Source organism: Trichinella spiralis (assembly GCF_000181795.1).
Source record: "Trichinella spiralis strain ISS 195 chromosome Unknown Scfld6373, whole genome shotgun sequence".
Lineage (NCBI taxonomy): Eukaryota > Metazoa > Nematoda > Enoplea > Trichinellida > Trichinellidae > Trichinella > Trichinella spiralis.
The window spans coordinates 3,240-17,235 of NW_003533312.1; the positions used below are offsets into that span (position 1 = coordinate 3,240).

General features: G+C 28.9%; 4 protein-coding genes across 4 annotated transcripts; 3 read left to right on the top strand and 1 right to left on the bottom strand.

The window, feature by feature from the left end:
- The first annotated feature begins 3,668 nt into the window (after positions 1–3,668).
- Tsp_12321 (conserved hypothetical protein) lies at positions 3,669–4,209 on the top strand. Its single transcript, XM_003366216.1, has 2 exons — positions 3,669–3,678; positions 4,064–4,209. The coding sequence occupies exons 1-2, from the start codon at positions 3,669–3,671 to the stop codon at positions 4,207–4,209; spliced, it is 156 nt and encodes a 51-aa protein (XP_003366264.1).
- Positions 4,210–5,301: 1,092 nt separating this feature from the next.
- Positions 5,302–5,740, bottom strand: Tsp_12322 (conserved hypothetical protein). The gene is given in 3 exon segments (XM_003366217.1): positions 5,302–5,541; positions 5,557–5,647; positions 5,688–5,740. 3 exon segments carry the CDS (start codon positions 5,738–5,740, stop codon positions 5,302–5,304), a joined length of 384 nt encoding a protein of 127 aa, XP_003366265.1.
- Positions 5,741–6,100: 360 nt separating this feature from the next.
- Tsp_12323 (conserved hypothetical protein) lies at positions 6,101–8,148 on the top strand. The gene is made up of 10 exons (XM_003366218.1): positions 6,101–6,149; positions 6,209–6,289; positions 6,473–6,640; positions 6,688–6,796; positions 6,845–7,001; positions 7,088–7,172; positions 7,232–7,324; positions 7,379–7,486; positions 7,711–7,913; positions 8,035–8,148. The coding sequence occupies exons 1-10, from the start codon at positions 6,101–6,103 to the stop codon at positions 8,146–8,148; spliced, it is 1,167 nt and encodes a 388-aa protein (XP_003366266.1).
- A 4,104-nt stretch (positions 8,149–12,252) lies between these two features.
- Positions 12,253–13,908, top strand: Tsp_12324 (putative histone acetyltransferase MYST1). The gene is made up of 7 exons (XM_003366219.1): positions 12,253–12,552; positions 12,837–12,894; positions 12,963–13,126; positions 13,283–13,336; positions 13,395–13,556; positions 13,631–13,720; positions 13,804–13,908. Exons 1-7 carry the CDS (start codon positions 12,253–12,255, stop codon positions 13,906–13,908), a joined length of 933 nt encoding a protein of 310 aa, XP_003366267.1.
- Positions 13,909–13,996: the final 88 nt, after the last annotated feature.

Sequence of the window (13,996 nt, forward strand, 5' to 3'; positions counted from 1 at the left end):
AAAATGGCATCTACTAGTACTACTCAAAATTTTAACATGAAAATGATTTTCTTTAGCAAGTTAAAGTTTTACAGATTGCTTAAATTAACTATGCAAATGCGTATTTAAGGATGGAATGGACTGGATATGCAAACAAGTGCGGAAGAAGTGACATGATAAAGCTGAAAATGAAAGGATAATGCAAGCGAGATATTTTTGTGGCCTGAAAATCATCACCAACTCTTATATTTATCACCGTCCTTTTAAAATTTACTGCCTTAACAAGTTCTAATGTTGCAAGTGTTCTTAAAGCACAAAATTATTATTAATATTTGTTTAAATAAAACACGATACCAATTTCAACGTTTATTTGTACTTGATTATTTTAATAGTTATGATAGAATGAATTTGAATAAAATTACTTTATTGTTGATTGTGGATTTTAAATAATATTAGTAAATAATAAAAATAGTCTTTAAATGATGCCTAAAATATGAAGGTAGCACAAGAAATAAATAAATGAAAAATGTCCACTTCTGCAATGCAAAGAGAGACAACTGAAATTTATTGTTAAACAAAATATTTTGGGTTTATAATTATGACGCATTGCTTTGAATTATTATTTTAATTGAATAAAGAAGTATGAATTTATAAAGTACTTAAATTTTGAATTTTATGAAACGCGTCTTCGACGCTTATTTAAAGAAAAATGTGAAAAAACTGTTTCGATTTATTTTTTCAATAAATAATGTAACCTTTTTAATTACTGTAAAATTGCGGTCATGCCAGTTGTTGTTAGAGGTTCAAATTTTGAAAGTTGACCGTAATAGCTAAAATGACCTGCCCATCATCATTTAAATAAAAATTTGGTCACACTGGCAAGCAGCAATTATTTAGGCTATTGTAGACGAGGTTTGCAATTGAGAATCCATTCGTCAAATAAGATCACATCACAGAGCAAGTACGCAATTGGCGACCAGAGCGTAACATTCCATCCGTCTGTGTGACATATTCTGCATCGACCTGACGAAATTAATTTCCCAAATCGACCCAGCCCATTTGATTAGTTCAGCTATTTTTGGAAACAAAAAATTGTCCCTTTGAATCTTGTACGTATTGCTTGTGCGTTTTGCATGCATGCGTCAAAATTTGCTCATGGCAATCATTAAACTTGGATTTCAAATGGTGAAATCATTGGCGAAGAATTTTTTATTGGTCTGCAATTGCCAAACAGAGAAAAAAAATTATTGTACATTTTTTACAACAGGATGTTTGCCAAATAAAGTTCGAATCTTTATATTTTATTGTTTCATCGAATATTTTCACATATCGAATTCGAAATACGAAAAATGAAAAATACGAAAGTATACTTCGATGATGCAGCCTTTGTGAACGGTTAAATTGAAAACCAAAAATTTAATATGTTCAAGCATTTTTAAAGGAAAAAATTTATTTTTTTTTATACAATCGAACCTCGCTATTTGCAGTTCTTTATGTAAAGTGGAACACTTAGGCCATGCACGTTTACTGAATTAAAAATTTTCATGTGATGACATGCAATTGATATATTATTTTGACAGGTAGAACGTTGAAATTATTTCAAAACTAATATCTTAATTAAATTTGGTTTTTTACAATTTAAAATAATATCTTTCATGTAAACAAACAATATACATAGTAGCATAGGGACCTTTAAAAACAATTCTTAAAAGGCATTCCTTCAAAATTTTTAGACACAGTACTCTCCATCAGTGCACGCATTCCGTAAATTTTTTTGCAATTGCATCTTCTTGTATAAACTTACTGTGCACTTAAGGATTTCAAAATTTTTAAAATAATTTTCATAAATTTATTATTTTCATTATTTAATAATCATTTATGAACATTTATAAAAGCAAGGACAATAAAAATGGTTTTTTAAATGTTGCGGAAATTATGGAAAAATTAAGCTATTTTTTAAAGTTTATTGTAGGATATAATGCGAAACGTTTCTTTGCATTATATTTTATCAACATTTCAAAGGGAACTGAAAAGTAAAATATTCGATTATCGAATGATTGTTGAATACTTGCAATAATTATTATCCTGTTCATTCATACTACCGCACATTTTAAATGTTATGTATGATGTTCATAATCACCAATTATTAACGTCGTTAATTTAAGATCTTTAAAAGAAGAAACGTTACATTTGAAGCTTATTATTATTGTATTTTTATAAATTGCGCACAATTGCATCTGTTCATTCTACTGTCTGCATTGTCAAAGTTCAGTTTGTGAAGGTTATAAGTTAGATATATTTACAAAATATGATAAAAGACGATGTTGCAATGCGTCCTGAGTCAACAGATTTTGACATTTTTATATTATGCTTCATACACATACATATTTTAAATAAGTTTATTTCTGAATATTTGATGAGAATTAATAAAAAAAATGATGAATTTTGTTGTAGCTGCAAGACTGAAAGATTATCATAAAAAGTAAACAAGTCATAAATTTGTAACTGCTAAATAAAATAGTATATTCAATAATTGTGCACTGCATTTGCATTTTAATTCTATAAGCAATATAGAATATATTTACTTATACTTCATCTTGATTTAAAATAAAAAAATTTAATATGACAGATTTATTAAATTAAAATATAATTTAATCTATACTAAAAAATAATACGATGATACAAAAGTTTGCTCAATTGCGTTGCAGACTTTTTTAAATAGAACCTCTAATTCACAAATGCCTTAGCATTTGAAAAATATATGGCACGTTGTGTGTTACTTGTACAGATAGAAAAAAATTAGAAAAAAGCAATTCCCAACCAGATATACAATTTAAAGGCGGTGCAGAATTTTTTGCATCTGCAAAAGGAAAGGGCTGTTTTGATATATTTAAATTATATAACATATCAAATGTAAATTATTCACTTGAATAAGCTAAAAACCGTAAAGTACAAGTTTTATGCAGACGATAAAGTATCATGAGTAGTGTCCTGATGAAGTGAAAAATTTTGAATTTGAAAGATCAATATATTTAAAACTATATTTTATTTGCAAGTATTATTTGCATAAATATTTTTGTCATTCGTGAACAAACAAGCAATGTGAAGTTATAAAATTTAATTTGAAAATTATTCAAATATATCGGTCAGCCAAAGGAAATGTATAAAAGGAAAAAGACGCATTTTATTTGACAACAAAAAAAAGCAAACGTTATTTTAAACACTACAAGTGGAACACTTATAGACGCTATGAAAAGCAAAAAACATTCGTATGACCAATGAAGCAGTATAAAAGCATCAGCGAATAAAAATGTACCATGCGATTGGTGAATATATTGACAATAGATCATTTTAAAATTACACTAAAAAAATCAAATTCAAATTGAATGCAAAAAACTTTAAATTACTTTAGTAAATGCAAATAAAAGTATCACTTACCATTTTTTGTAATACATTTGAATATATTAAAGTAAATAATGATAATTTTAATGTAATACGTTGAATATTATATCTTTAATTTATTAATCACAGTGATTAAGTGATTCTATCTATGAAAACTTTTCAAATTTGTAACAGTTAGATAGGCATCAATATCCTGAGATCCATACTTACATTACTGTTCATAAATAAAAATAAATATCTATTAACGTTGAAAACAATTGATATGCATTTACAGATTTACTTTAATTATGCCTTCAAGTATAAAGTTATTTTAGAATCTCATAAAATATTTGATTATGCAATCATCATTCAAAATCACGCTGAAAATATTAATTCAAAATGATTATCCAAACATTAATAACAACATAATAAAATAATATTTTATTTCAGAGAGTTTATGTTTAATTGTGCCTTATATAAAACAATTTCATTTAATAGTGGTAAATTATAGTCTTACGTAATTGTCACGTGGGTGTGATAACTTTCATCTGTTAAAGCACTAGGTGGCAAATATCAGAATCATTTATGCAAATTTGAAATTTAAACAATATCCCATATTGATAAATATTATTTGTCATTACAAGCTAAAGATGATTTTAAAATGAAAATTTTAAATTTGTCAAAAGAAAAAAATTAATTTCAGGTCAAGAAAAGTTTTTACAACTTTTTGTGATCATGCTAGGCTTTCAGTTGTTCCAATTATTCTACCTGACTCCAAACTGGAGGTCAGCTTTCGAAATGGGCCCAGTAGTTCACAATGACAGCAGAGAAATGAAAACAGCTTCATAGCAAAGTCAGTCTCTTGATGGGGTTATTTTCATTAATTAATTTAACATTTAAAATAAATGAATTTCAAATAAAAGTATATTTTATTCATATTTTTTCTCATTTATTTGGTATAAATTTTGAAATTGCTCATCAATTACTGCATTCATCATTTTAATGAAGGCATTTTTTCAGGCTTTAATCATTGCTTTATTAAATAGGAATTTTTATTTTTCATTTTGCTTATTGAATCAATGCAAACAAAATATTCAAAAAGTAGTCAAATGAAATTTTAGACTAATCTGTAAAAGCATTTTAATTATTAGCTTTTTTATTTCAGATAAAATAAGCTAAACTTTACACAATGCCAGGCTATGTTTGGTGCGCAATAATTGCTTGCAATATTAGTTGAAAATTGATAAGAAAGTTCTTTTTTGAATTTAAAACATGCAGCATAGTATTAATAAAAATTTGCGCAACAAATTGCATACACATGGACATGTAATGTACAAATATGTAATTATTATTTTAACGATACTATATATAAATCAATCACATGCAGCTTTTTACATGCTACTATTATAATTATAAATAAAAAAATTAAATAATTTTATTTTTGTATTTTTATGCGAATGAAAACAGAATTTAATTAAATTTCTATTAAAAATTCATATCAAAGTAGATGAAAAACAATATTTTGCAACAAAATTTTTCTTATACAATATGCATAATGTTGATTTATTTGCAATAATAAAATTACCAAAGCTAGACATGCTTTAAAAAGTGAACATGTTTAATTTGAAATACTGCAATTTTTAATTTTAATGATGACTCACTTTGCGGTTTTGCATAATATACAAGCATAATGGATTTTCCTGAGAAACAGAGGATAATTTAAAATTATTGAAATTATCCGAAAATAATATTTAACTTTCAAAAGTTATTTCTTTGGTTTTCTTCAAATTTGTACAAATATACTGATGATGGATAAATTTTTTATGAATAAAAAAATGTTATAAATAAATATTTAAAAAATGAAAGAACAAGAATATTTTTTGTTTATGGAAGTGAAGAGCAATATTGAAATCGATATGCAAATAAATTATATGCATCATGCTATTCGATTATGCAATATTTCAGCAGTGAAGCTGAGATGGATGATTGGACTTTGGTGAATGTTGAAGCTGGCCGAGACCTGCTTGGCCAACGGCGACAACGTGTCCCGCTTCTAGCCATTGATGCAGGGGTTGCTTGGGTGGCTTGTAACTTGTCTACTCTGGCCTCGGCTTCGTCAAGCAGGGCTCCTTGGTCTGGAAAGATGCAGAAGTCGGTCGTCTTGCGACCAACTTTTCCCAACTAAATGGGGTTAACATGAACATCTTGTCGGCCCCCAAGCTTCGGCTTAAATTCTATTGGATCAAATGGTAAACAAAGAATTTGCTCTGAATCCGGTTCATTAGGTCTTCAACAATAAAGGGGACGACCGGACGACCGACTTAAACAGCATTGGAGAAGACTTCCCGAAAAGGGACCATTTATTACGGCGCAGATTCATTCCTGACAATTATTTCTTCTTTACACTATTGCCGCGCTCCAGTCCGTTATAATATATCTTTACTCTTTTGTACAACTATTGAAATTTCCATTTAATTTCTCTCCCCCAGCTACTCTTCTTCTATTCTATTCTCTCATTTTATTCCTCTTCTTCATTTTTTTGGTAATTCATATTTAAAATATCTAATACACTGATATCTACATCATACAAATAAATATACATACGCATATACATACACATCCATCGCATACATACATACACATGCATATAAGCACATACAAGTGCCCACGTATGCATTTACACTTTATATTATTTCAATTGTCTCTTTTCTGCAGCTTCAGCTTCTTCTAACGGACGAACATGCGCCGCACCTTATTGCTCTCCTTAATTTCGATATTCTTTTATGAAGGTATTATTTATTTGTATGCACATTTGCTAATCAGTATGATTAATTTATTCTATATTAAGCATTTGCTTGCCACGGTCGTCGACGAGGATGCGGCGGTTGCGAAGAGGAAACTATTGTCACTCAATACAGCCCAATGGCAGGTATGCAATTTTTTTGCAATTCTAATTGTAACGGTAATGATGATACTTTTGCATTTTAAGAATTATTTGGACCAAATGTACGTGCTATGCCTTACGACAGCTCCAGTAAGTTAATTTCGTTTGAATTTTTACGAAAAAAAATGATTATTAAAAAAAAATAATTTTTTTAAGCTTTCGATTCAGCCAACGGTGGTCCAGTAACTGGTCCAGAACAAATGAGCTGTGATTTTGAAACATCCTGCTGCTGGCAAAATAACAAACCCCCGCTTGATAAGCTCGAATGGAGTACTCTAGAAGGGACACCAGATCCAGAAGTATTCAACAGAGCATTCGGCACACCCAACATTCCCAGTACGTATTAAAATTGGAAAGCAATTATTTAAAAATTAATTTGATAGGCGGTCGATTTTTGGCCATTGCTAGCGGTGCAACTGATTCCAGTGACGAAGCTCAATTTCATTCTTGCTCCATTGCTTGCACAGAAGAACCCGTGCGCGTATCTCTCAGGTAAAAAATTTCTGTTGTCAAAAAAAAATTTTAATTTCCATATTTAAGACACTGGACTACGGACGGTGTGAAACTGCAAGTTTGCACACGAGAAGCATTCTTTGACAACCCCGAAAACGCACCTTTGTTAAATTGCCAAGAGCTGCCCCGTACCAGTTCTCCCGGTCCTACTACTGTCGAACTCTCACCAGGAGAATTCTTTGACGTAAATATATTACGTTATATTACTTATTTTTGGCAAAAAATAAATCAATTAATACTAACATTTTATTTTTTTTTGCAAATTGACAGGTCGTTATTGTCGCTTACAATTTTGTTAGCAATTTGGGCGCTGCCGCAGTTGACGATGTTCGAGTTGACTTTGTACCATGCACACGTAAATTATTAATATTCTTCAATTTATGCTAATATTGTTTGAAATGTCGCATATTTCAGCTACTGAAGAACCTGGTGTAGTTGAAACTCCAGCTGAGCCAGTTCCTGCTCCAGCCGGTGGTGAATGTGAAGCTTTTGTGTGCGGTTTTGAAGGTATTCAAAAATTGTCAATTTTTCTCAAATTTACACCAAAAAAACTACATTTAGGTCGTATGTGCGCTTATCAGGATTTGGCAAACAGCGGCTTGGCCACCACATCCTGGGAAATCGTGCAGGGTCGTTTCCGAAATCCACTGACAGGCTTGAACAATGCGCGTAAGTTTCAGCAACCACGCCCAAGAAAGCTGAAAAATCAGTACTTTCGGCACATTGAAATTTAAATTAACCCACTGACTTGGGAAATATTTTCTGTCAATTTTGTCCACCTGAGGGGTCTGACTTTTTCTTTTTTGTTACACAAATTTTACAAAGCCATTTGTTCTCACCTCACCCATTTTGAAATTTCATATTACATATTTCAAATTTCGATTTATCTTTAGCATCTGGCAGCTATTACGTTGCTACATATTTGTTACCAAATCAGAGGTCAGTTTTGCGTTCTACTGGTAATTTGGCCGATGAACGCGTCATCAAATTCCAATATTACAAAGCAACTCAAGGCATACAGTTGGTTGTTTGCTGCGGACCAAATTCTGACATTTGCGGCTTCAAAACGCCCATCGACGTTGAAGTTGGCGATCGGGTATGGAAAGTTGGCTACGTTGTCTGTCCTGCTGGACCAAATCAAGTAATTTAAATATTTTTTTCAAAAAAAATCTTCACTTATAAAAGAAGTGTATGATAATTTGAAAAAAAAATTCCAGATTACATTCACTGCCATCAACAACGGTGCTAATCAGGGAGCCGTCGGTTTGGATGACGTCGGTGTATACAGAATGACAGGAGCGCCCCAGGACGCTACTGAAACAGTCTGCTAGTCGTTTCGTGGTCTCGAAACTGCTAACAATGCCATGCAAATTATCCACTGCTGACTTTTGTTGTCAACGTCGACCAGGCTATGTCATTTTCTATTTTTATGCCCGTTCTGCAAAAACTGCCACTTTTCTTATAGTGCCACTTTTTTCATGTAGTAATCATTTTTCTTTTTTTATTTCTTTTTCATATGGTTTTCAATAGGTTCCATCTATTATTTCTTGTATACGTACGCAATTTTTTACTTCAACTGCGTATGTTAATAATAATATATCCTTCAAAACTACCTTTTGATATATATATATATATATACATATATATACACATTTATACGCTTGTAGTGTATCCGTTATTAAGTAAAACTGACACTACCGGCTGTATGACTTTTAATTATAATAAAATAATTTATTAATTATTCTGTATGCATTATTTTAAAATTTATATTCGACACAGCATTACATAATATGGAATACATGATGAATAAATTTCTTTTCCATGTAGATTATGTGGAAAACAATTTTATGGAAATATATAAAATTTAATTATCAAATTTATTAGATTAAAAAAAAATAAACTTTTCTATACATTGCAAAAAAGAATATAATGATAATAATAATAACGATAGTTAGCTTTAGCAATTGAAGGAATGCAATCGAAACAGTATAATCAGAGCATATCAAAGTTTGTTTTTCATAAAATTGAAAGCGTTTAGTAGGCTTGTCAGTTTTGCAAGTTGTCTTCAATGAAAAACTCATTTTCTGAATTAATAACGTCAAGGACGCGGTTGAGCAAAGATAAACCTGTTGCAAAATGCAAATTGACTTATTCTTTTCTTTTATTATATACGTTAGCTGCAAACAATCACAAATCTCCAATTATTTTCCTATTTTATGCATCATTTCATCTCGAAAAGAATAAAATTTTATATTTCATAATTCAAATTACATAAGTGAATGCATATATATATATTCATTTATTTATGATAAATGTTTTGAAGCAATAAAATAAGGAGAACAGTTCAACAAGGGGTACCACTTGACATGAATAAATTTATTGTAGTTTTAAAGTCAACTTCATTGTCCAATGAACACAACGTGCTGTCCATAAAATTTAAAAAATTACGAAACAATGTATTACGTTCACGAAAATGATATTTAAAAATTTAAATTACTTACTTAATTTGGAAATATACAGTTTTCATTAATTTTTAAAACTTGTACTTTATTTTAAAAGAATACAATAACAATAAAGTAGGGAAATATGGCAGTATTTTATTTTGTCATTTGGCTTTTATATCTTTTTTAAATTTTATTGTCCATCCATAATGATGCTTTCATTATTTACACTTTAAACGTCAACAACGTGAACACAAATGAAAAGTACTTGAATGTTTATTTACTGAAATGCCAGTTTCAGTGTTGAACACATTTATTATGGCATTCTAAATTTGGCACACTTTCAAGTTGCAAACATTAAACTACTTTAAATTTATTGCGTAAAGTGAACTCTTTTTATGATAAAATAAATAATTTCTTTTACTGATATGACCAGCTTATACGTTGATAATGTGAGATTTTACAGTTTCAAACTTTCCAACGTTATTATTTTAATATATGAGTAAATTTAAAAAAAACGTTTGAAGAAGAAGCCTCATTATAGTAGATGTTTAATTAATGAAGTTTATCAAGTTTTCACATGTCATTTTTAAATAAACTGAAGTTTAATGTTTATTCAGTTACACGTTATTTGTGCACTTGTTTTAATTTGCATTCAAAAATACAAACATTAAATAATTAAATTAGCATTTATTATGAAATGAGAAAAGTTTACATGACGAAAGCAATTGCAAAACTTGCCTGTAAAATTGATAAATTCATCGTGTAATTATTAGAAATTATAATTCCAGTTGATGGTCGCTTTTTAACAATTATTTTTTGACAATAAAATTGCATGGAATATAAATTATCAAATGCGCCAATTTGAAAAAAAGTTACGTTAGAAAACATTAATTTATTATTTGTTGATGAAATTATTTATGAATTTGAAAAAACATTACAATTTAAAATTAAAAAATGAAAATCAAATATTAATATACCGATGAAAGACAGGAAACAGTGAATCATGATAAGAACAATAAACTTGAAAGGAACTGATGAAAAAATTTAATTTGCAATGTTGACATACGATAATTATATAATTAGACATCAAATGCAATAATTCTGTCCTTTTTCAAATTAATAAACTATATTGAATTATTCATTCATTTAACTAATTACTCCATTGCCAATGGACATATTATGATCACTGGCATTTGATAATCTTTATTGCTTCATTCAAGAAAACTGACACTAAATTTGTACATAATCCGGTACTGATAACCACGAAACGATGAAAAAAAACAGGCACAGTTTTATTTAAAAATAAGCATCTTCAGCTTTTGTAACATTTAATTTATTAATGGTGGACTGCTATTAAAGTAGTTTATCAGAAAAAGAGTAGTTCATAAAAAACAGAACTGAATGAAAATCTAGATCGTTGTATTTAAAAAAAAATAAAATAAAAACAAAATTAATTTTTAAAATGCTGCAACGTTGTTTACTGCAACAACTGTTAAAAAAGTAAATCAAACAAGCAGCTAATTTCTGTATTGATGTTGTAAGGTTTGCTGAATTGACTTGTTATAATAAAACGCTCTATTTGTTGTTCACAGTTTCATAGTTTTATTCTTCATCAAACTATAAATAAATATTATTGTGAACTTGTCAATAAACGTAAATAACATTCTTTCACTAACAGTTCTTCATCTTGTCCACTACTCAATATGCAGCAAAAAGTTTTGTTTCAAATTTACAAGATTATAAAAAAATTCAAGAATAATTGTTCAAAAATTTTCAAGCAAAATCTTCTTTCAATTTCTAAAATATGCCAAATAATTATTTTGTAAAAAAAATTCTTATTGTAATTTTATAATTCAAAAAATTTCAAAGTTCAACTTTTATAGTGCTTAATTAAATCACTTAAATCATAAAATGACTGTATGATATTTACAAATTTATCTATCTTAACTTTCACAATGTAACTTTTTTTGAATATGACGCATTGAAATTAATTTACAAACTTATGCTCGAACATTACAAATGAATAGCAAATTGTTATAACGCAGATTGGCCAAAAAAGTTATCTCATCGTACGCAAAATTACTTTAAAATGGAATTATAAATTTACTTTAAAAATCAACTTGTGCCTGAATTTTACCTTCTCTTTCAAGATTTTTCAAAACAATCTGCTATACTTTTTAATTCATTTCATTCGTCGTTCACGTTTTTTATTATTTTTCATCATCTACTTTTCAGTGTTCCTTTTTTCTGTTCAGATTTAAAATCATTCACTATAACAGTAAATTTAGCAGATTGGAACTTTAATATTTTTAAGGATACTCTTCAATTCCAGAGTATCAGTTCGACTGGATAAATTCATCTCATTAGAAAAAAAACAACTCCTTTGTAAAAGATTTGTTCAAAGTCCAAATTGTATAAATACAAATGATCTTGACCATTCAGTAAGTTTTGCTGTTAGTATCCGAAAAGACATTTTATTCTGACGATACCTTTTGAAAAATACAAAAAAATAATGATCTTTGAAATCTTTATCAAATCAGTATCTTTCAAAATCTTTACTTAAATGTCAATACAATTGAAATTTTTAGCAGAATGCATTAACATTTTTCTCAGATTAATGAATGCTTTGTAAATTTACTGATTTGATATTAAAATTAAATTTATTGATACTGAGAAATATTTTCTTCTTCTAAAAGTATGTATTCATTACAATTATACTTGTATTACAATATATTGCGTTGGATTTATTCTTGATTATACAGAAATATACTGTAGGTGTCTGTCAATTGGTAATATTCAAAGCATTTTAAGGATGTGATTGCAGCAGTATTTAAATTTAAAAAAGTGAATGGGATTATTTATTAAATTGAATTTATTATTAATTTATGTGAACATCGTATTTGAAATTTAAATCATTTTAATTGCTTATATTTAAAAATTAAGGTATTCGTTTATTTGCATATGACAAATTTGTAGCTGTTTCTGTTCCCGATGACTGCAGATGACCAGTGTGATGTTGACGAGAAAATGGAAACGAGCGATTCAAACAGTGACGACGCTGCTGAACATAATTTGAAAGCATTAGAAGATGAAATGATAATTGATATGGTAAAAAGACAAATCAGATTGTTGGTAGGGAAGTATAAATTGTATTTTCAATTCCAAAGCCTTCCGAAGATGTGGAGCCATTGTTGGGCGAATTTTACATGGTTAGAGATTCACAAAATGTATGGCGTAAGTATACAGATTCGAGATTGTTTGCTGTGTATGATGATATTATTAGATCGACCTGTGAGTATTTTTTTTATTTGATACGAATTAGTGATGGTTTATTTAAAAGTAATATCTTTATTTTAGTTTCAGTTGTTTTATCTTGAATTATTTTCAATTTTAAATTAATATTTTAATAAGAACATGTTTTTTATTAAAAAAATATCTTGGATTTTAATTGATTACATGTTGATTAACTTCCTTTTGATATTGACTGTAAACTTTGACTGTTTTTGTGGGAATTGTCTTCTACTTGAAATGTATTAATTGAAAATTTTTTTTCAGGACGAGCTGAAGTAATTCAGAAACGTACGAACTTGTTAAAGAATGGTGAAGTGGAATATTTTGTTCATTTTGATGGCGGTTAGTTGTTCTCTTATTTGTGGACATTTTTTCAACGTGCTTTAATGTTTGTTGCTCATAATTTTAAGATGAACGCCGTATGGACAAATGGATAAGCAGAAATGATATAGACGTGTCGGTGTGTAAAACAAACGAATGCCAGCATAGTCCAGTTGATTCAGCTTTGGAGTCAAATTTGAACGTAGTGCAAACTCGGCAGCAGAAACGTTTGAACGCAGAAGTTCCTAAAACGGTAAAAATTATGAAGAGATTGTTTTTTTTTCTAATTTCAAACAAATTATTATGTAGAAGAAATAGTTTAACGAATTTGATAATATAGTAATGCATGAAATGAAATGAATCTATTTGATGATACTGGAATTCTAAAATTCATTTTATTTCAATTCAGGACGATGGTCATCTTGATCCGCACACAGCACAACTGGAGAAACAACGTGAAATTGTAAGTGTTCAATAATTGAAAGTATTTCAAATCAGTACTTTATAATGCGTAATTTTAGAATACTCGAATTAAGTATATTGCGGAAATTCAGTTGGGTAATTTTCGAATCAGTACATGGTATTTTTCATGTTATCCCGATGAATTTTTACGACCGTTGCTATTTATCTGTGATCGGTGTATGAAATATATGAAATATGTGAAAACTCTGAAAGCGCACATGGTATTATTGTTGTTTTTTGAATTTTATTTTTAAAAGTTGAATTGTGAAAAAAAACATATTTTTTTTCTCTTTAGAAAGTTTGTTACTCGAGACCACTTCCGGGTCGTACAGTTTACCGAAAAAATAATCTTATGGTAATAGAAGTTGATGGTAACGAATCGAAAGTGAGGGAAAAGTGTATTTTATTTGAATTTTGTTTTGATAATATAAATTATGTATGGAAGATGAATGTTTTTTTTTATTTTAGCTTTATTGTCAATTTGCATCACTTTTGGGCAAGTTGTTCATTGACCACAAAACGGTGTGCTACTTAATTTGGGGAATTCATGTTTTACGTTTTGTACCAAATTAATCCCACCGGGGAAACAGCACCGTTGGCTGGATTTTTTTTCCAAAGAAAAAAATGTTACACCAAAAGGTTGTATTGTAATTAATTTTTG

Excerpts from the sequence above, each read along its gene's own strand:
- Tsp_12324 (XM_003366219.1), top strand. The coding sequence starts at position 12,253 with ATGACTGCAGATGACCAGTGTGATGTTGACGAGAAAATGGAAACGAGC. Across the intron at positions 13,127-13,282 it reads ACGCAGAAGTTCCTAAAACG|GACGATGGTCATCTTGATCC; the intron begins GTAAAAATTATG and ends ATTTCAATTCAG. Across the intron at positions 13,721-13,803 it reads TTGATGGTAACGAATCGAAA|CTTTATTGTCAATTTGCATC; the intron begins GTGAGGGAAAAG and ends TTTTTATTTTAG.
- Tsp_12322 (XM_003366217.1), bottom strand. The coding sequence starts at position 5,740 with ATGAATCTGCGCCGTAATAAATGGTCCCTTTTCGGGAAGTCTTCTCCA. Across the intron at positions 5,648-5,687 it reads GGGAAGTCTTCTCCAATGCT|ACCTAATGAACCGGATTCAG; the intron begins GTTTAAGTCGGT and ends TTATTGTTGAAG.
- Tsp_12323 (XM_003366218.1), top strand. The coding sequence starts at position 6,101 with ATGCGCCGCACCTTATTGCTCTCCTTAATTTCGATATTCTTTTATGAA. Across the intron at positions 6,290-6,472 it reads TCAATACAGCCCAATGGCAG|CCAACGGTGGTCCAGTAACT; the intron begins GTATGCAATTTT and ends CTTTCGATTCAG. Across the intron at positions 6,797-6,844 it reads CCCGTGCGCGTATCTCTCAG|ACACTGGACTACGGACGGTG; the intron begins GTAAAAAATTTC and ends TCCATATTTAAG.